This window comes from Chionomys nivalis, chromosome 8, assembly GCF_950005125.1.
Source record: "Chionomys nivalis chromosome 8, mChiNiv1.1, whole genome shotgun sequence".
Taxonomy (NCBI): domain Eukaryota; kingdom Metazoa; phylum Chordata; class Mammalia; order Rodentia; family Cricetidae; genus Chionomys; species Chionomys nivalis.
This window is the reverse complement of record NC_080093.1, coordinates 65,620,908-65,641,620: the sequence shown is the minus strand read 5'-3', so window position 1 is coordinate 65,641,620 and position 20,713 is coordinate 65,620,908. Positions and strand designations below refer to the sequence as shown.

Sequence of the window (20,713 nt, the reverse complement as noted above, 5' to 3'; positions counted from 1 at the left end):
GCCTCTGTGGCTCCTTCATATCTTATCAGGTGTTATTGCATATCTTTCTCTGGGGACATTACACACGTGTCTATTTTCTCCAGATAACACAAAGGACAGCCCCCCTGTTTAATTAATGTCAACAGATCTAGTAGATTAACAGTGTTCCTCAGGTCCCTTCTGCCCTTACTGCATTCCTCCTCACTGGATCTATGGTTGAGAGAGGGATAGTGAAGCATCCAGTTACTACAGTGAGTTTGTCGGTATCTCACTTCGGTTCCCTTTGCTTCCCATATTTAACCATCTGCCTGCAGGTGCATTATATTAACAATTATTATATTGGGATACAGATTTGTTCCTTACCTCGATTATCTTGGGTAAGGATCTGCTCGTAGAGGGTTGACCCTTTCTTTTGCTGTTACGAAGCACCCACTTGTCCCTGACAGTTGTGCCCGCTCTGAAGTTTGTTCTGAACAAAGGAGCAGCTGCCAGGCTGCTCTCCCTCATCTCAGTGCCGGTGTCTGTGTATTGACACGGCTGTCTTATAAAGAGCACATAGACGGAGGTTTTGTGGATTCTCCTGTAATCTAGTCTCTGTCTTCACATTGGTGTAAATATGAACCATTCATATTTAACATTCTCATCCAAGCAGTTGAATTAGACTCCACCACCATTCATTACATTTGTCTTTTGTTCTTTCCCTGCCCTGTGCCTACCTTCTCTAACTTCTCTGATTCTTTTGAACTATACATTTACATAACAACACTTTATCTCCTCTTAATATAGCACTTATGTCACACTACAGTTTACAATACACTTTCTTTGGGTAGTGCTGGGAACTGAACTCACAACATAGGGGGTCATAGGTAACCAAGCCCTCATCCACTGCCCTGCATTACGAGGCCTATGATAAACTTTTTAAATAATCTAAGTGCATTACTAAATGTAACATCCACCTTATAATCTTCCCTCTAGGCAAAATAGGGTAGAGCTAGAAGGCAAAGGTTACAGCTAAAACCTTGACTTGTTTTTCTTGTATTTAATGGTTCCCTTCTTTTTATGACCAGGTATACGGTTTCCACTAACAATGGTGTTGAAACCACAGGTGGTGGTGGTAGTAGTAGCATAGTAGCATGGTAGCATAGTAGCATAGTAGCATAGTAGTATAGTAGTATAGTAGCATAGTAGCATAGTAGCATAGTAGCATAGTAGCATGGTAGTATAGTAGCATGGTAGCATAGTAGCATAGTAGTATAGTAGTATAGTAGCATAGTAGCATGGTAGTATAGTAGCATAGTAGCATGGTAGTATAGTAGCATAGTAGCATGGTAGTATAGTAGCATGGTAGCATAGTAGCATGGTAGCATAGTAGCATGGTAGCATAGTAGCATGGTAGCATAGTAGCATGGTAGCATGGTAGCATAGTAGTATAGTAGCATAGTAGTATAGTAGCATGGTAGCATAGTAGCATGGTAGCATGGTAGCATAGTAGTATAGTAGCATAGTAGCATAGTAGCATGGTAGTATAGTAGCATAGTAGCATAGTAGTATAGTAGCATAGTAGCATGGTAGTATAGTAGCATGGTAGCATAGTAGCATGGTAGCATAGTAGCATAGTAGCATTGTAGCATGGTAGCATCGTAGCATGGTAGCATGGTAGCATGGTAGCATAGTAGCATGGTAGCATAGTAGCATGGTAGCATAGTAGCATGGTAGCATAGTAGCATGGTAGCATAGTAGCATGGTAGCATGGTAGCATGGTAGCATAGTAGCATGGTAGCATAGTAGCATGGTAGCATAGTAGCATGGTAGCATAGTAGCATGGTAGCATAGTAGCATGGTAGCATAGTAGCATGGTAGCATAGAAGCATGGTAGCATGGTAGCATAGTAGCATAGTAGTATAGTAGCATAGTAGCATGGTAGCATGGTAGCATGGTAGCATAGTAGCATAGTAGCATAGTAGTATAGTAGCATAGTAGCATAGTAGTATAGTAGCATGGTAGCATGGTAGCATAGTAGCATGGTAGCATGGTAGCATAGTAGCATAGTAGTATAGTAGCATAGTAGCATAGTAGCATAGTAGCATAGTAGCATAGTAGTATAGTAGCATAGTAGCATGGTAGCATAGTAGCATGGTAGCATAGTAGCATAGTAGTATAGTAGCATAGTAGCATAGTAGCATGGTAGTATAGTAGCATGGTAGCATAGTAGCATGGTAGCATAGTAGTATGGTAGCATAGTAGCATGGTAGCATAGTAGCATGGTAGCATGGTAGCATAGTAGTATAGTAGCATAGTAGTATAGTAGCATGGTAGCATAGTAGCATGGTAGCATAGTAGCATAGTAGTATAGTAGCATAGTAGCATAGTAGCATAGTAGTATAGTAGCATAGTAGCATGGTAGTATAGTAGCATGGTAGCATGGTAGCATGGTAGCATAGTAGTATAGTAGCATAGTAGCATGGTAGCATGGTAGCATAGTAGCATGGTAGCATAGTAGCATGGTAGCATAGTAGCATGGTAGCATAGTAGCATGGTAGCATGGTAGCATGGTAGCATGGTAGCATAGTAGCATAGTAGTATAGTAGTATAGTAGCATAGTAGCATGGTAGCATGGTAGCATGGTAGCATGGTAGCATAGTAGCATAGTAGTATAGTAGTATAGTAGCATAGTAGTATAGTAGCATAGTAGCATGGTAGCATAGTAGCATGGTAGCATAGTAGCATGGTAGCATGGTAGCATAGTAGCATAGTAGCATAGTAGTATAGTAGTATAGTAGCATAGTAGCATGGTAGCATAGTAGCATGGTAGCATAGTAGTAGTTGTCACTTCACAAGAGGGAGGCTAGTGGGAAGATCTCCTTTTGGCACTCAGAACCTTAGAAGCCAGCCTGGTTATGTGGGTTGAAGGAAATTTATGTCATGTGTTAGTTAACCTTTTTGGTTTGGGTTTTCCTCCCTGTCAGGTGCATCAAAGACAATTCCTACTCCGACCTCCATACCCCTGGGAAGAATGTGGCCCAGTTCAAGTTCAACGCCTTCAGCTTCCTCCAAAGCTACGATGTGGTCTACCTGCAGTGTAAGGTTGCTGTCTGCCGAATTGGAGACCACTCTTCCCGATGCTCACAAGGCTGTACGAGGAGGGGAAGGAGAGACACAGGCTCTGCAGAGACCAGCGAAGAACCAACTGAGTTCTTCCAAACAGTGGGACCACTGAAGATCCATAGAGCAGGTCATCAGAGCAAGGCCCTGGTGTGATCTCTCTCGCTGTCACACGAGTGTGTCGGGAAACTGGAAGCAAGGTCTGTTTCTTACCAGGAAGCAATGTTTGGTCACCCAGAAGCCAGACATTGGCAACACTGTCTACTCTATCCATTCAGATGGGCAGGAGAAGCCAAGGGATTTCTTCTCTGGGGTTTGTCACTAACCAATCCTGAGCACTAACTTCTAAGGAAGTTTGTCCATTTGTAGGCAATAAAGGAAAATAAAGAATGCTGATTCTGTTATTCTTCACTCTCAAGACCTTGACCATTAGAAAAAAGCAAGGTTGTCCCTCTTTCTCCTGTGGCAATTAAAGATTGTTTTTAAAATATCTGTTACTATTTGGATGCTGATAGGTGAGTGGGCCTCTTTCTTTTCTTCTGGAAATGTGAGAATTCATTTCCAGATTCTGCCAGCAATCAAAAAATAAAAAAAAATAAAAATGAAGCGTTTTCTGAGAAACCATTGATTATTTTCTTTAAACTCTCTTAGCAGAACAATTGAACGACACAAGTCATTGAGAGCAACTTTCAAAAGGGTTCATTCAGTTGTTTTGTTTTGAAGGGAAGAGATCAGGGCCTAGCTTCTGGAGGTCCCGCTTTCAGCTTGCAAATGGAAGGGCTGAAACAGAACCATAAGAAGTCAGGGGCTTCTCTGTGAGCCTCACGTGTGTACACAGTCACGTTCTCAAAACATCTGGGAAATCAGAAAACTACCCAAGAAAGCTGAAGAGCAAACAAGAACGGTCAGTAACGTTCTGTTCCTGAAGCAGATGTCTGCCCTCACTTTAATCTCCCTGCTTCCTGGAAGGAGAAGCAGACTGTGCTGTACCCAGAACCTTCAAAGTTGTCACTTGGTTTGTTTTACCTTTTGAGACAAGATCTCAGTGCCTAGCCCAGATCGGCCTTGAACATGTGACCCTGTTTGGCGCACTCTCTTTAAGAACACAGATTTGAACAAAGTCAATGGTTTTGTTCTTTCCACCATCCAGAAATATTCAGTAGAAATATTTAAACATTTGTTGTGGTGGTGGTGGTTTGGGGGACAGGGTTTCCCTGTAGCTTTGGAGCCTGTTCTGGAACTCACTCTGTAGACCAGGCTGGCCTTGAACTCACAGAAACCTACACACCTCTACCTTCCAATTGCTGGGATTAAAGGCGTGTGCCAGCACCGCCCAGCTCAGTAGAAATACTTAAAATGAGTCCTCATTTTTGTCCAAGAAATTGTTTCAGGCTCTGCTGATAAAAAGCATGTAAAAAAGAAGATTAAAGAAGTCTTGCCTTCTGAAGGGAGGACGGAGGCATCTAGTGGGGCCAGAGGGCTAACTCTGAGGTACCTATGTGGAAATCTGACCTTAGGGACCACTTCAGTTTGATTACAAGAATATCAGTCGCAAATTATCACCTTGGTGAGACTTGTCTCCACCCTCTATCAGGGCAGGACAATTTCAGAGAAGGCAGAATGGAGTTTGAGGTGTTCATCACCCGTAGGAAGCAGTGAGGCCTTATCCGCACCTATCAGAGCTGGCCAAGTGGGAAGTCTGGCCTTCCATGCCCGCTCCTATTCAGAACAGAACTGGAATCCTTTCATTCTGAGCATGCCCAGTGGAGAGCCAGGAGTGAGGTGACCACCTAAATGGAGCAGAAAGCACCAGGTGGGGTGGACCACCGCTGCCCCACTAACTGGCATGTGCCTGGTATTCCATGCCTATCCCTTTGCTTTTAGCTTTTCTGTAATGTTTGGTTAAGTAAGTCTCCTGAGTAAGGCTTAGAAGTAGTTGTTGCTTTGGAAGATATCCTGAAAGCCATGTTTTAGGAAGGAAAGTTAGAGGTAGGTGACCAAAGGTGACATCAAGTGTCCTCACTGGGCTTCTGGGAATACTCCTGGCTAGGGGCTCAGCACCGCCATTCCCTGGGAGCTTCCATAGGACAGCGGCCCTACCCAAGTTCACAGCTCCATTTGAGCAGCGCTTATCCAAAGAGGACTCTTCGCCGGTGGGGAGTTGAGCACAGATGCCCCTGGTTGCTAGGAAATGCTCTCCTTCACTTATCATATCCCCAGATAATATTAACTCCTATCAAGCCCTCTGGTAAGTTGTAGAGACAGAGGGTGCGGGTAACCTGGGCAGTACATCCAAACAGGGAAGAGGTAAGGACATTCCTAGCTCTCCAGCTCCAGACCTCGGGCCTTTGATCACTTTACTATGGTAATCCTCACTATACGCTCTACTACTGAGTCTCCATGCATCATAGTTTTCTTAGAATGGCATATTCATGCCCAGAGTGTGCCTGAATATCTACCGTTATGGCCAGCACAGAACACATAATCGATTTCTGATAGCGAGATGGCTGACAGGCAGTGACCAGATCAGACAGTTGTGCCATCTTAACTTCATGTGAGGCTGGAGAGGTGGCTCCCCAATTTAAAGCAATTGCTGCTCTTGCAGAGGACCCAAGGTCAGCCCCCACATGGCAACCCACAACTGTCTCGCTCCAGTTCCAAGAGATCTAATACCCTCTTCTTAGCCTCCCCAGGTGCCAGCACACATGTGGTACACACACATATATGCATGCAAAATATGCATACATGTGAAATAAAACTAAATAAATCTTTTTAAAAATTCAACATGATCTGCCTATGACTAGAGAAGCTTTTAGGCACTTTTATGTTTTATTAAAGGGAGTTTGTGATAGTGAGGTTTAAATTGTTGGATGGACCTAGAGGAGAATCAGTATATAAATATTTGGGAAGCCTTTGAAAGATCTGCACTAAGATGTTAGAAAGTAAATGGAGAATATCTGCTTTGATTTAGGGCAGGAAAATCAGCAGGCCTGTAAGGACTGGGTGATGTCTTTTATATCCATTGTATATCAGTGGATTCCCTATAATACATGGTGTCTATGATATATATTTATAGAAGAAAAACATAACAAAAAATAAAAGAAACAAATGCCTTTGGCATTCTGGGATGCAGCTACCTATTGAGATCTATCTGGAACGTGAAAATATGTGTTTGCTGGCAAGATGGGGTTGTGTATTTTTGTCTAACATAATTAGCTTTGGTGTTGGTGGGTATAAAATAGTTCATTTTAGCGCCTTTAATAACTTCTGAATGTTTTCATCTCATAACTCAGAAAGGACTCTGAAGTCTCATTTTGCCATCAGGTTCTTCCCAGCAAAGCCCCTCTGTGGGCTGCAGAGGACGAGGCGCACAGTCTACATATCAGCAGTGGACTGAAGAGCCCTGTCCTTCACTTCAGTTTCAAAGTAGAACCTTCTAGCATTCATATTTGCATTTATTCTTTAACCTTTATAGATGACATGTTTTATTTAGCATCCGAGAAAGAAGCTGAGTTGGATGTAATGACTCACACTTTTAGTTCCGGCTGGAAGTGCAGAGGCAGGGTCTCAGCGGATTCAAGGCTATCCTGGTGTACATAGCAAGTTCCAGGCCAGAGCTCCATAGTGAGACCCCGTCCAAAAATGGTGACCAGACATAATATTTATTCATTTCAGCCATCCCATAATGAAACACACCCGTCAACGTGATATGAACATAAAGATACATGTGTTTCCTTTTCAGGCCTTCCTGGTTTATCCCTTGTGGGCACCCGGATCTGTTTCATCCAGCAGCCATGAGAAGACAAGGGGCCTTCTTAGGGTCAGCAGCTAGTAGACCTGCAGCCTCTGGTATCTGTGATCCATCCGCTGATTTACAAAGTGCCTCACTGTGACTGCAGCCACAATAATCACGTTGAGAGCAAGAACCATGAAGGAAAAGAGGTGCAGGTGGCTGAGAGGCTGGCTTGGAGTTTCTGCAGTGTGTGTTTGAGGCAGAAGTCCTGGAATTAGAAATAGTTTTACTATTAGTATTGCAAAATTTTGGCAATATTCATAATTTCATGTTATGCACTATGAATGCATGTTATTACTATGAATCTTTTTAATTACTTTAAAAAAATACCAATTCAAATTCCCATTCCCTCCCCTCCTCCCACTCCCCTCCCACTCCTCTCCCACTCCCTCCACAGACCCACCCATCCCACCCCCTCCAATCCTAAGAGAGTGAAATGTATCCTGCCCTGTGGAAAGTCCAAAGCTGTCTCTACTACATCTAGGTTGAGCAAGGTATACATCCAAAGAGAATAGGATCCCAGTACATGCAGTAGAGACAAATCCCAGTGCCACTATCAGTGGCCCCTCAGTCTGCCCACTGTCACCCACATTCAGAGGGACTAATTTGTTCCCATGCTCGTTCATTCCTGGTCCAGTTGGAGTTGGTGAACTACCATTAGGTCAAGGAAACTGTCTCAGTGGATGAACCCCTCATGGTCTTGACTTTCCCAGACCCCCAAAAATGAATATGGTATGGCCTCACTCATAAGCGGATACTAGCCATAAACAAAGGACATTGAGCCTATAGTTCATGATCCTAGAGAAGCTAGTAATAAGGTGAACCCAAAGGAAAATATATATAGATCCACCTGGAAATTGGAAACAGAAAGGATAGTCGGGCAAAATTTGGGAGCATAGAGGCAAGGGGTAGAAGGAAGGGGAGATGGGGAGGGTTGAGGAGAACTTGAGGGAATGGGATAGTCAAGACGGAGAAAGGACAGATATGAGAGCAAGGAAAGAGATCTCTTGATTGAGGGAGCCATTATGAGGTTAGCAAGAAACCTGGCTCTAGAAAATGCCCAGGAATAGACAAGGATGACCCAGCTAAGACCCTAAGCAATAGAGGAGAGGGTGCTCGAACTGGCCTTGCCCTGTAGGCAGACTGATGATTATCTTAAATATCACCAGAGAACCTTCATCCCACAACAGATGGAAACAGAGGCAAAGACCTACATCGGAGCACTGGACTGAGTTCCCAAGGTCCAGAAGAAGAGAGGAAAGTGTGAGAATATAAGCCCTATGAATCTTATGCATGAATTAATACATAATTTCAACTTAATAAAGGGGGACAATTCTCAAACAATCTGAATTCATCATATGTTTTATCTTAGGCCATCTAGACAGTCTTGGAGTCTTTCCTATATAACCTATCAGGTTTCAGTATGCCCGGAAGTAAGTAGGTTGTCTTATGTTAATATAAAATGGTCTATTGTGAAAAGATAATTTTTTTTTCCCTGAATAAGCTCTGGTGTAGGCACTGGTTGCCTTTGTTCCTCATTCAGAAGTTAAAATGGATTATTTCTAATTTGATTATCTGCTTAGACATCTATAACAAGGAATTGGGAAGCTCCAGGAAAGTTGTTTGTAGAAATGGGGAGAGTACACCTCCGTGCTTAAAGGCTGCATGAATGGCACAGTATTGGTGTACTATGGATTTACATGTGCACATACAGTATACATGACGGAAGTAGTCATTGTGTGCATTTAGTCATTTGTATGCTAGAATTTCTACTTTAAATCCCTAAACTGTACATCTCAGGAACAACAGAGTTGAGAGCCCCATTTCACGAGCCACGAGGCGTCCTTAGATCATGAACAGCATGTTCCTACCTGAGTTTCCATTTGCACGTCGGTCCCTCCTCAGGCGTATTGGTCCTATGACCGAATCAGTCTTCCACTTGTAAGACGAAATCTCTCGTTTCCTTCTTGAGATGCAGCCTTGATTGCAGCGAGATGTTTCGTCGTTGGTATCACAGATCAAGATCTTACACTTCAGATACACAGAGCTCAGATGTCTCAAGAATTTAAAGGCATTAAACTGAAATCTTCCATAGTGTCCAGATAAGGGATACACCTGGCAAGTCTCATCCTGACTACATCTGGAATAAAATGTAGGGACAGTCAGAGGTGCACAGAAGCTGTTCCATATGAGAGTGAGATGATACAAGCTTTATTCAAGCGTGAATCTAGGAAGCTCTCTAGAAAGACATCAGTGGTTCAGAGTGCTGTGAGCTTGAGCAGTGGAACTGGTTCTGGGAAAGGCAATAAGGTTCTACTCGGAGATTCCTGGCCCTGTGAGCTACCAGAACATCAGCACCTGCGCACTGGGGCTCAAACACCTCTCCTAAAGTGCTCGCTGTTGATGTGCAAGTGCAGCTGAATGCCTATCAGCTTTTTAGTGGGCTTCTCTTCCAAAACACCATGAACTTTTTTCTTTAACAGAATTGCTACATATATTTTCTTGAGAACATCATGTTCTAAGGATAGCACACATTAAAGAACTTTCCAAGTCCTTGCAGAAAATAGCCAAAATATACAAAAAGCAAAAACACAGATAGGTCCTTCTAGAAAAAAGGTGAGTAGTACTTTCCCCACCAGCAAATATTTTATAGTCACATTTTAAAAACCATGGAATATGGACAGCCTCTCTAAATACTTTAACTTGAGTTATTTGTGGATAGTACACAATAACAATTTTTAAATGATCAAACTTCTTAAAATTCCATGCTAGGAAATTTATATACATACATGTATATATACATATTCATACACACATATATATACATATACATAGATAGATCATGAGTATTTGTAAATACAAAACTTACTTTATTAAAATCATTACTATTGTGGACTGGGGAGGTTGTTGAATCAGCAAAGTGCTTGATGCACCATCTTGAGAACCTGAGCTCACTGCCGACACCCACACGGAAGTCTAGTATGCCTGCAATCCCGGTGTTAGGGAGGCAGAGTGGGGACAACGACTGAGTTGTTCTGGCGTGCCAGCTTAGCTGAATCCACAAGCTCTAGGTTCAGTGAAAGACTCAATCTCAAAATAAATAAATAAATAAATGATGAGGGCATGAGGAACTGGATCGGTGGTTAAAGCACCAGTCATGCAAGTGTGAGGACCAGAATTTGGATCCCTCGTCAGAACCTACACAAAAGCCAGGTGAGTGTGCTGGCCCGCCTGTAACTCCAGCGCTCAGAAGATAGAGAGACAGGGAAAATCCCAAAGCAAGCCAGCTGGCTGGAATAGCCTGCCAGCATGTTCCACGTTCACCTGAGATGTCCAGCCTCAATGAGTAAGATGTAGGGTGAGACTCTTGGCATCAACCTCAGGCCTCCACAGAGGCATACACCCGTTCATGTGGATACGCATGTGTGTCAATGCACAAGGAACATGTATTCATACACATACCACACATACATGTAAATAAGAAAAATTAATTAAGAATCAGGGAGTCTTTGAGGAAGACAACCGACACCTGCCTCTAGCCTCCATGTACACACATGTGCACATTCGCTCATTCACCCACAAACACATACACACATCAAAAAGAAAAGAAAAAATAATACTTCTGCTGGCAAACACAGAGAGCCACTACATGAGTGCATACCCGCTGTTGATTAAGTCATAGGTTGGAGATGCGAAGTCAGAAGTGGGAGAGGCTCTGCACGTATCCAGAAACACCACCAGACTTGGATCTGAGGTGTGCAAAGTGACTTGGGCATAGAGAGTTTGGTTCAAATCTACATAATACGGTGAGTCCTGTATACGGTCTTCAAATGAGCTGGACTCATACAGAGCCATGCTGGTGTTGTATTTGCCCAGGACACTTTGGTTTTGTATGATATCATCTTCAGTTATGTACATAATCTCCACAGTAGAATTGTACTCCATCTCACAGGTCACCACGATCTGGAGGTGCTTCTGACGGGTGATGACTGCAGACATCGGGGACTCGGTGAAGGCGATTATGTTGGTGTAAGAGATGGTGTGGTCCTCTATCTGCAGAATAAGAAGGAATTCAAATTTTATACGTTAACCCATCAAGATTTCGGAGCATAGAGAAGGATAAGACTTGCAGGGAGCAACTTAATTTTCTTAAGAAAGCTTTCCCATCAAATACTCTCAACCTTGCATGTGTTGTACTGGAGCAGTGACCTGCAGGAGGAAGAAAGTGAAAGATACAGCTTGTGTTAGGAAGAGTGAAACCTGGAATTGGGTACAACTTTCCCTTGATTACATTGACATCACTGTGGACCACAAATTTCCGGCTCTATAAAGACTGTAAACTCATCAACCTGGGCCTGATGGCACAGACCTATAACCTCAGCTCCCAGGCAGGCTGAGGCAGGAGGATCACAAGTTCAAAGCCCGCTTGAACTACAGAGTTCAAGTCCAGGGTGAACAATTTAGTGAGATCTTGTTTTGAAACAAAAATAAAAAGCAGACTGAGGATACAGCTCGGCAGCAGAGGGCTTGCCAAGCAGGTGTGAGGCCCTGGGTTCTATAGAGGAAAGACTGAGCTCTGCCTCAGTTCCTCCCTAAAGAGGCCTGAGTTCATGTGGCTAGTCAGGCGGTTCCCCAAATGCATGTAGATAAAGGCTGGGCCTGAGTGCACCCTAGACATCCAGGAAATAAAGCCTGTGTGTTCATTTTTTGGAAGAAAAAAATGAACAGAAGAAAAAATGAACTGTTACTTCTTAACAGTTCCTCTGGTCTAGCCTCCGTCCTCTTCAGTCACAGAGTGGTTTAAGGTTACAGTACTTATCTTAGAGGGGCCTTAAAGTGTTGACAGTACTTGAGCTCTTAAATGGTAGTTTTAAAGTGTGCAGACCAAATCACAGACTTGCGACATTTCATATTTAAAATGTGTTTTTGCTTTCTGTCTTTTCAAGGAGAATAAGATCTGAAAATCCAGCTCAATTCTACCAAATAAAAGATGTAACATTCTCCTCAGAACTTTTCCTGGTAAACTAGGGAACTCTGACCACGGACGTTCCAACTCCCTGCAGTGAGGTTTCAGAGCTCTTTGCCTCTGGGAAAAGCACCCATCCTCCAGTTACCTTGCAAATGAATGAGAAAATCTTGCCTCTGTGTATGACTGGGTGTGTGCACATCAATGAACATGCTTTCTTAGTCCAACCATGGGAGTTTGATGTCACTTGTGAAAGATGCACACAGCATCTTCATGCCTGTTATGGCCGTGTGTTCAGGATTTGGCGGAACCCAGCTATGAATTTCACAGTACCTTTTTGATTGTACCACACTCGTGCAGGGGGATAGAGAATTCTATGACATTTGACACACTCGGTCTGCAAGTTGGGTCATTTAGTTGCAAGTTATTCTCATTGTAGTTAAGTGACTGCAGGTACGACTTGCTTATGATGACTCTTATCTTGTCAGAAGAACAACTTAAAGATGCTACCAAGAACAAGGGGGAATGGGAGAGAAAGAACAATCACATTTTGGCCAACTAAAAACTTTGCATTTTCAAGCATTCATGTGCAGACGAATCTACTACAAGGTTAAATCTGCTGAGATTGGTACCGCATGCCTTTAATCCCAGCAGTTTGGAGGTAGAGGCAGGTGGCTCTCTGTAGTTCTGGGTCAACCAGGGATATATGGTGAGACATCATCTCAATAACCAAAGCTACAATAGACAACCTGAACCCACCGGGCTGGGAAGACAGCTGTAAGTAAGAGAACTTTCTGTGCAAGTATGAGACCCTGAGTTAGAATCCCCAGCATCCCCATAAAAGCCAGGTGTGGCCGTGTTCATGACTGTAACCCTAGCACTGTTGGGGATTGAAACAGCAGGAGCACTAGGGTTTGCTGACTGCCAGCCTACCTCCAGACTTAGAAGGTAGAAGACTGACACAGGCAAGCAGTCAGTGAGTTTTTACAATGCCCATTGCTATCTTGTGTAGAGTTATAATCTATACAGCTAATACTTTTATACATTTTAATTAAAATAGTTACATTGCTTTCCCCCTTTGCCCATCCATTTCCTAATTCCATCCTAAATGCTCTCCCTCTAACTCTTTTCATGCCCCTGTTCCCAACTTCATAGCCTCTTCTTCCCCAATTATTACATTATATTTTTTTAAATTATGTTATTATAGAAGACATTAAGTCAATCCAGGCCCTGGATTCTACAGAAATCATTTTTAGCTTAATGGAATCATTTACTTCCTCCTGTAACAAGCAAGGCAGAGAGCAGATGCTCAAGCCTCTGGTTTAGCTATATCCCCCAGGTACATGGGACAGGCTTGGCAAACAAGGCTAGCCACACCCAAGATAAAACCTAAGAAGCAAAGTCTATGTCCATAATAATCAAAGAGCTCAAAATAGGTTAAATGTCATGACAAGTGACTTACTGGTGTTGACATCTTCGGTATAAATTGAAGTATAGGAAGCAGAAAAGCCTCTGTAGGAATTGGCATAATCTGTAGATAGCACAACAGTCATGGAGTTTGAGGAAGACTCGAAGGTGGGCTGCCCACGACCACATAATTGCTGGAGCAGGCCAGATGTGGTGGAGGGGCCATCGTACAGTGCGATGAAATCAAATCGGCAATGATCATCCGATTCCAGGCTAAGAAGGAAGACCTCCAATGTAAAAAGCTTTTCAAACCAATTCAGTTCTATTGTCCATCGTTCCTTCTGAAGCCATGGGGGATTTTTCCTTACAATGACATCTCAGATGGATGATGACAAATCTAGAACCTTGTCAGTCCCTGCATGGGACCTCCGAACCTCCAGAAAAACTGTCAACAGCACTGATAAGTGTTTTTCTTCTACACTGGTTCCTTGAAAAGTACCCACATAGGGGGCCTGAGATTTTTTTCCTCCCAAGGCTGACCTCCCAGGTGCTGGTGGTCACTACAGTAGGCCACAATACTTACAAGACCTCTTTAAAGTTCAGTTTTATCTTATAGCCTTTCTCCACTTGTATGTGCCACACACAGTATGCCAGCTCAGGGTGTGGCTTTGGATAATTGGGACTGGTGAAGGATCCTTCCAAAGTGTCCAGGTAACCACCACAGTCTGGAATAGCTGAAAAGATACAAAGATGGTTGTCATTTTTCTGTGGTGTACGGGGTTTACTATGTCCTCCCTGAGTGTCACACTGTCTTCTGTGCGGGTCACATTTGAGGCTCTCATCTTCTTTTGCCCTTGGGGTGTCTGAGAGCACAGCTCTGCCCTGCTATCAAATGAATCATACTAAGCGATCTGATTGGCTAGAGAGACCCTGCCCCACCTACATGGATCTGCAGAACACAGCCACATCTGCGAGGCTAGTGCTGGAGGCTGCTCACCCACCATCACCGTCCTGTCTCACTGGCTTCCAGCAGAGCAGCTGCTGTTCTAGACTGTGCTTTCCTAAGAGGCCTGCTTGGACTTCAGCACAGAGTCCTCTGCTACTCTCTCCTCTCCCCCTACCCCTGTCATGCTAGTACTCAAAGCTCAGCTCAGACACAACCTTTCTTGGTGCTTCCCTGCCATTGTCAGTACAATAGTGGACAGCATGACAAAGAGAACACAGAGAAGCAACCTGGAAAACCCTATGGAGCTATAAAACAGCCTAGGTTGGCTGACTCGTAGAACCCATGTCAGGTACAGTCTCCACGTCTGCTGTGAGGTGGCGGCCTGGGTCCAGCTCCAGAAGAGCTTGGTGTCTCCACCTTGGTTTTTCTGGAGCACAAAATATCAGTGTCAAGATGAGCTCTTCTAGAACATTGAGAGTGAAGCTGTCCTCATGAAGCTGCTGGCTCAAGTCCATGGCATTCTACCTGAGGTCAAACTGGAACTGGGAGCCAAGTAGGTAGAATCATGTAGCATCTGCCTAAGATAGGCTCAGCCTCCCTCCACAGGTGCTCCCCATCTTGTCGTCAGAATCACCCCCAGGAACCTGAGAGATACAAAGGTGCTAGAGCCTCAACTCACATCTGATGAATCAGACCAGAGGAGTCTGGTCCCTGAGAGATGTCACAGAGGTCTCAGGTAACTAAACAGTTTCTCTCCTTTGGGCTCAGGCACAGCGCTTGCTGACCTGTAGCTGTCTGCAGAGCCAAATCTGTCTCTCCAGGGGACTCCAGTTAGAGGGAAAGCACTTCGAATTTCCCCAGAAGCAAAGAATCAGATTTTCAAAAGTGGCGACCAAATCTGTGGTTCCTGTACACAGAACTGGAGAACTGCCTTTCCTCCAGGGAGGACTCAAGAGCACAATGTCCCCAGGGAGGACTCAAGAGCTCAATGCAGGAACTGGTGGGACCCGTGCTTGCAAAGGGCTGTGGAAAGGATGTGCCAAGGACAACTTACAGTTATCAGGGGAGAAGAAGTAGTAGAAGATAAAGACGCTTCTCTGGACACTTGTAGAGTCCGTGACTATCTGAAACGTCAGCGAATTGGAGGATGATTCGAATACAGGCACGAAGTCGTTTTCACCGCAGACCTTCCCTAGCAGAGGCCCGGCGGTGGAGCGTCCATCAAACACCTCGATGCTCTCATTTTCACACCGTCCGTCCGGATCGAGCCTGGGAACAGAACGGTTGGAGAAGAGCCACTAGCAAAGTGGTTTCAATATATTGTCCCTGTTCAGAGCAGCACAACAGTTTATAAATTGGGGCAAAATGGGTCATTTAAACCTCTCCAAGACCAGTCATGAGCCCCACCCTTCTTCAACGTTACACCACAGAAAGTGAACTCACTGCCAGTGCAAGTGAATGCTCAGAAGCAGGCCTAGAATCCAGGGCTGCGGGCTCCGCCTTCCATTGCCCCTGTTCCCTGTGCCTGCATGGTGACTAGCTGGTATAGAATCTTTAAGTCAGAATCCAGCCTCACTAATATTTGATAGCCAAGCTCTTGAAAATCAAGTCCTCCTTCATGGCTACCTTCCAGTGAAGCATCCTCCAGCTTCCCCTTCTTCCCCACCATATGCTCAATCTGAAGGACGGTCCAGTGCCCTGCACTGAACACGGCAGCCCACGGTTTCTATTTTCTGCCCGTGCTGTCAGATTCTTTCCCAATGCCCACAGAGGAGCTATGTCCAAGATGGCTTTGAGCCAATATCACAGCCCAGAGAAGCTGAGCTTCTTCCACCTTCATCTCCCTGCCCTATAGCTTAGGACCAGAAATTTGACCTTGCTTTCTCTTCCTTAAAAGGACCACCACACTTAACTTTTATGTGAGGTTTTTGTTTTGGTATTCCTAGCATGAAGCACATACCACTGGCTTTGTTCACAAGAATTTGCCCCAATGGACACTGTTTTCTTCCTCTGAGCTTTCCTCTTACCACAGTTCTGTTCTTTCTCTTTATAGATCAAATACGGGAAGGGGTGAGGGCTTCTCATAGCTCTACTGATTCAGGGAGGCAGTGAGTTTGCCTTCTTTGCATTGGACTGAAGGTCAGCCAATTCCTGCTTCTGCCTTGTAGAGCCCTGGTTCTCCAAGTATGGTGGCTGGAACAGCAGCATCAGAGTCACTAGAAAATTTGTTTCCTGTGCAGATTTTCAGGCTCTACCCATATTATTTAAATTAGGGAGTAAGGACCCCAACATAGTCCAGCATGTGACTTAGATGAGCCCTCTTGGTGATTCTGGCAGCTATAGAGTGAGAACCATTAACGTGGTATAAGAACAGGGGCCCCAGAGCCAGGAGGCTGGAATTCCGTTCCCTTCCTTCTATCTATTATGTGGTGGCCCTGGTCCCGAGAGTGGTTTCTCTGAACTTCCTTATCTACTGAATTGGGTTGCACCTGCTATAGAGAGGTGCTGAGAAATCACTAGGGCAGATCTTATGAAGTTCCAACACTTTGTAGTACACGGAGTCTAGGATCTTAGCATGGTATAGTGAGGGCATCACAAAATGGAGAAATGTATGCTGTTTTTAAATAAAATTTTAAAATTGGTCAGGGCTAGGTCCTTGGAGACTGTGATCTCACCGTATAGGATGCAGTCTCGGACTGGGTTTGGAAACTTCTGTGATAGTTCTAATGTAGATGAGAGTTTGGGACTAGAGTTTAAGATTTTAAGGTCTAGAACTAGACTAGCTAAGTACCAACCTTCATGATTCTATGCTCTAGTTGACTGACATTAGCAAGCTCCTTGTGTTTGGACCTTTAGCACTGGCCTCACAGAACTGTGTGACTCAGATTTTGGCATGCCAGTCTTCATTGATGACCAGCAGCCATAACTATGATCATCATCATCATTATCATCAACATGGGGACCCCTTCATTTTCTGGAGGCATCTGAGTTCTCTCTACACAAAACTCATCTCCCTGGCCAGCACCCCCTTGAGAAACTGAAGCCTCCACTTACTGGATGTGGGAGAAGATGATTCGGATGCTCTGGTTTTCAGGTCTCTCTATGGTCCAGATGCAGGTCTCGTCAGCATTGAGCTGTAGGATGAAGGCTTTGTGGGTCTCTCCAAGATTGGACCCTGCCAGACTGGCCGTGCATGTTGATCTGCCTGGTAGATACCATAGTTAGCAATGAGGAAAGGAGCAGTCCCTGTCCCCTCAGCAGGCACAAGGATTCAACCTCCCACAAGGAACACAAGAGACCTAGAAACAGGCAGGTGATTGGGGAAATACTGCAGTTGCTGCAAACCAAGACACAGTCAATGGCTTTGGCCTTTGTGTCCTGGGGGAGAAATTGTAATTCTTCTACATGTGGTCCATAAAAAAATATATTAGGGCCTGAAGGAAGACCTATCTAGAGTAGATAAACAATTCTTACAATCTAGGAGTTAAAAGACAAGGCCACGCATCCGGTTTCTTGTTTTATGGGATTCTTGAGTGTGTGAAAGAGTGCCTTCTCTTAGGCTCTTTTCCTTCTGCTGGCTTGTCTTGTCCAACTTCAGTGTGAGAGGTTTTGTTTTAGCTCATTATTTTTTGTTTTGTTATTTATAAATGAATGAATGAGTGAGGGAATGAATGAAAATCTAGATTCCAGTGTAAAGGTTAACAACAGAACTGTCATTTATACCTGATGGAACAGGAAAAATCAGTTTTCTCCAATGGAGTGACATTGTCTATATCAGCTATTCCAGGGCAGACCTTATGTTCAGCAGTTGACCAACATATAATGGACTCGACACATTTTTTGTGCGTGTGCATTTATTTGTTTTGTTGTTGTTGTTGTTTCTTCTTTCAGTCTTGAAGTTCTTTGTTTTCTAGGTTTTGTTTTTTATTGGGTCTTTGGTTTGTTTTTGAGAAAGAACTCAAAGTTGGGTGGGTAGAGAGAAGGAGAGGATCTGGAAGGACTTGGAGAAGGAGAATAATATGATCAAAATGTTTAAAGTTAAAGTTGTTTTATATAATAAAATTATTGAAAAAAGAAAGATGAGGCCAGTGAGATGGCTCAGCAGGTAAAGGCACTTGTTGACAAGACTGACAACCGGAATCCAATCCCTAGAACACACATGGTAGAAGGAGAAAACCAACAGCCAGAAGCTGGACACTATAACATGTGAGGACGCATGTGCTTGAGCACATATGATTAAAAATATAAAATAACATTAAATACAAAGAACCCAGTGTAAAATGGGTATAGTGCATATATTTGTAACTGCAGCATTAGGAAGTCTGAGGAAGGAGTCTCCCATGCAAGAGGCCACCTGGGATTTGCTGTAAGACCCAGCGTCATAAATACACACACACACACTCCAGCAAAGACAAAATACATTTTCCAAATAAGACTGATGATCCAAACCCTATGTATTTAGAAACAAATCTTCGTATGTTCTATTTCACCTGTGACTGATGAATGAAACTTCAGTGTTCCCCTAACAATAATTAGTTTTGCATTTGTCAGGGAAGAGAAAGCAAAGATAATTGAAAACGGTAGCTTAGCTCCACCCACCCAGGATCAGCATCTTCACTGAAACCTGCTGTGAATTTATCAGCTTCCCTTTCCTCCTCTCTTTTCGACTTTAAAAATGTTCCATGTGTAGTTCTAGACACAAGTGCTATCATAATGGAAAACTTTAGATGCTTTTCCTCTTAAGAGAGACCCTTTCTTGTATATGTAATCTTTTAGAACTGCCAGAGTATGGCTCTGTATTAATTTACCCTCAAAAGTTCAGCAACTGAAATTCACTCTCTTAAAAATTTTGTCAATATCTATTCCTTTTAGTGTACAGCCTTAAGACCTGATGCTAAAAGTGAAGTTACACAGTGATACTGTGTGTGCCTTGTCTATTTCAGGGAACACAGCTACATGGACAATAAGGACATGACCACTAAAACACACATCTTCCAAGGTGAGTTATTCTCTGTACAGAGGGCAGCAGATAGGAAAGCTTTCTAGGTTTTGGAAGAGGCCCACTGGTAAAAGCAGGTCTTCCATGTTTGAGCTGAAGAATCTGGTTCCATTTCTTACCTTCAGCCACCGTGGACGTCAGCTGTGCCCCACAGGAGGCAACTAAAGCGGCCCAAATGAACAGCCTTGCAGTGACCTCCATCTTTGTAGGATGCCTCAGGGCTCGCAGGCTTTTATATTTCTCCGAGTTTCATAAGCTTTCTGGCACCTCGGGAAACGTGTCAGTTTGGCCACGCCAGCGGTGATGCTGGTGAGAAGGCCACAGCTGTGGGGCTGCATTCTGGCCAGCAGTCTCCCATATTGCACTTGTTCTTCCAGGTCACTCCTCAAAGGGCTGTGTGCCAGCAGCCCAATTCTACACAGTGCTCAGCAGCTCCATCACAGTTCCTCTGGCCTTGATCTGTACTTGGGTCTTGGCCCCATCTGTGCAGATCATGAGTGAGGTGGTATCACTGGTTTGAGGGCTGGGGAGGAGCAGAGGATGGGGAGGGTAGCACAATGCAGGTCAGGCCTCCCTGCAAGGATTCTGACCCTGTCCCTCTGAAGCAGATAAAGTGGGTGGATGAGAGTCCCTCAGGTACTGAGCTTGTAACTCAGAGTCAGAAGTCCTGGTGTTTAACAGGAGACTAGGAAGAAGGGTGTGTATGTGAAAGGGGTTCCCCATTCTTTCACCCATTAGTTTTCCACTCATTCACTGAGAACACGTTCATGGCTCACTGTTCTAAGAGTTGGGAATGCAGAACTGAGAACCAGACACATAGATTTTACTCTAGTAGAACCTGCATTCTGAGTGGGCAAAATAGATATCAAATGAAAAATCCATATATTGTCAAGCATGATGCAGGTGCTAAAATAGGGCACTTGGATAGAATGTGGGGACCTTGGGCAAAATAAGGGCAAAGACAAGGCTTCTTGGGAAGATAAAAGAGAAGACGCAAAATGATAGAGACGATCATTTACAATCTTACTTGAGAGATTTAAGATTAAAGTGCTTGTGTAAAGGCCCTGGGGCAGGAACTTCTATAGTCTATGTGTAAAGGAGAGGGGAAGGGAGATGGAGGAAAGTCCAGGCAATAGTTGATGGAGACAGACATGTAGGGCAGAGAGAACCTCAATCATGTTTAACTTCACATGGAACTTTTCAGTGAATGGCCAGCACTAGGAATGGCGGTTTAAATGAGAGCGTCCCCACAATGCTAATGTATTTGAATTTGGTCCCCAATTGGTAGAATTGTTTAGGAAGGATAAGACGATGAGGCGGCCTTATTGAAGGAGGTATGCCAATGGGAATGGGATTTGAGGTGTAAATTTCACCCACACCATTCCCAGTTAGCTTGTTCTGGCTCATGCCTGTAGATCAGATGCAAGCTCCCAGCTACTGCTTCATTGCCATGTCTGCCTGACTGCCTGCAGCCATGCTACCTACCATAACAGTCATTGACTCACCCTCTGGAACCATAGG

The 20,713-nt window shown here is 44.0% G+C and overlaps 1 protein-coding gene across 1 annotated transcript; it reads right to left on the bottom strand.

Annotated features, from left to right (window-relative positions):
* Window positions 1-6,909: 6,909 nt before the first annotated feature.
* On the bottom strand, window positions 6,910-19,393 carry Cuzd1 (CUB and zona pellucida like domains 1). Its single transcript, XM_057779671.1, has 9 exons — window positions 19,312-19,393; window positions 17,248-17,398; window positions 15,248-15,462; window positions 13,831-13,981; window positions 13,303-13,520; window positions 12,174-12,346; window positions 10,536-10,927; window positions 8,746-9,014; window positions 6,910-7,082 (listed from the first exon to the last, which is right to left on the bottom strand). The coding sequence occupies exons 1-9, from the start codon at window positions 19,391-19,393 to the stop codon at window positions 6,910-6,912; spliced, it is 1,824 nt and encodes a 607-aa protein (XP_057635654.1).
* Window positions 19,394-20,713: the final 1,320 nt, after the last annotated feature.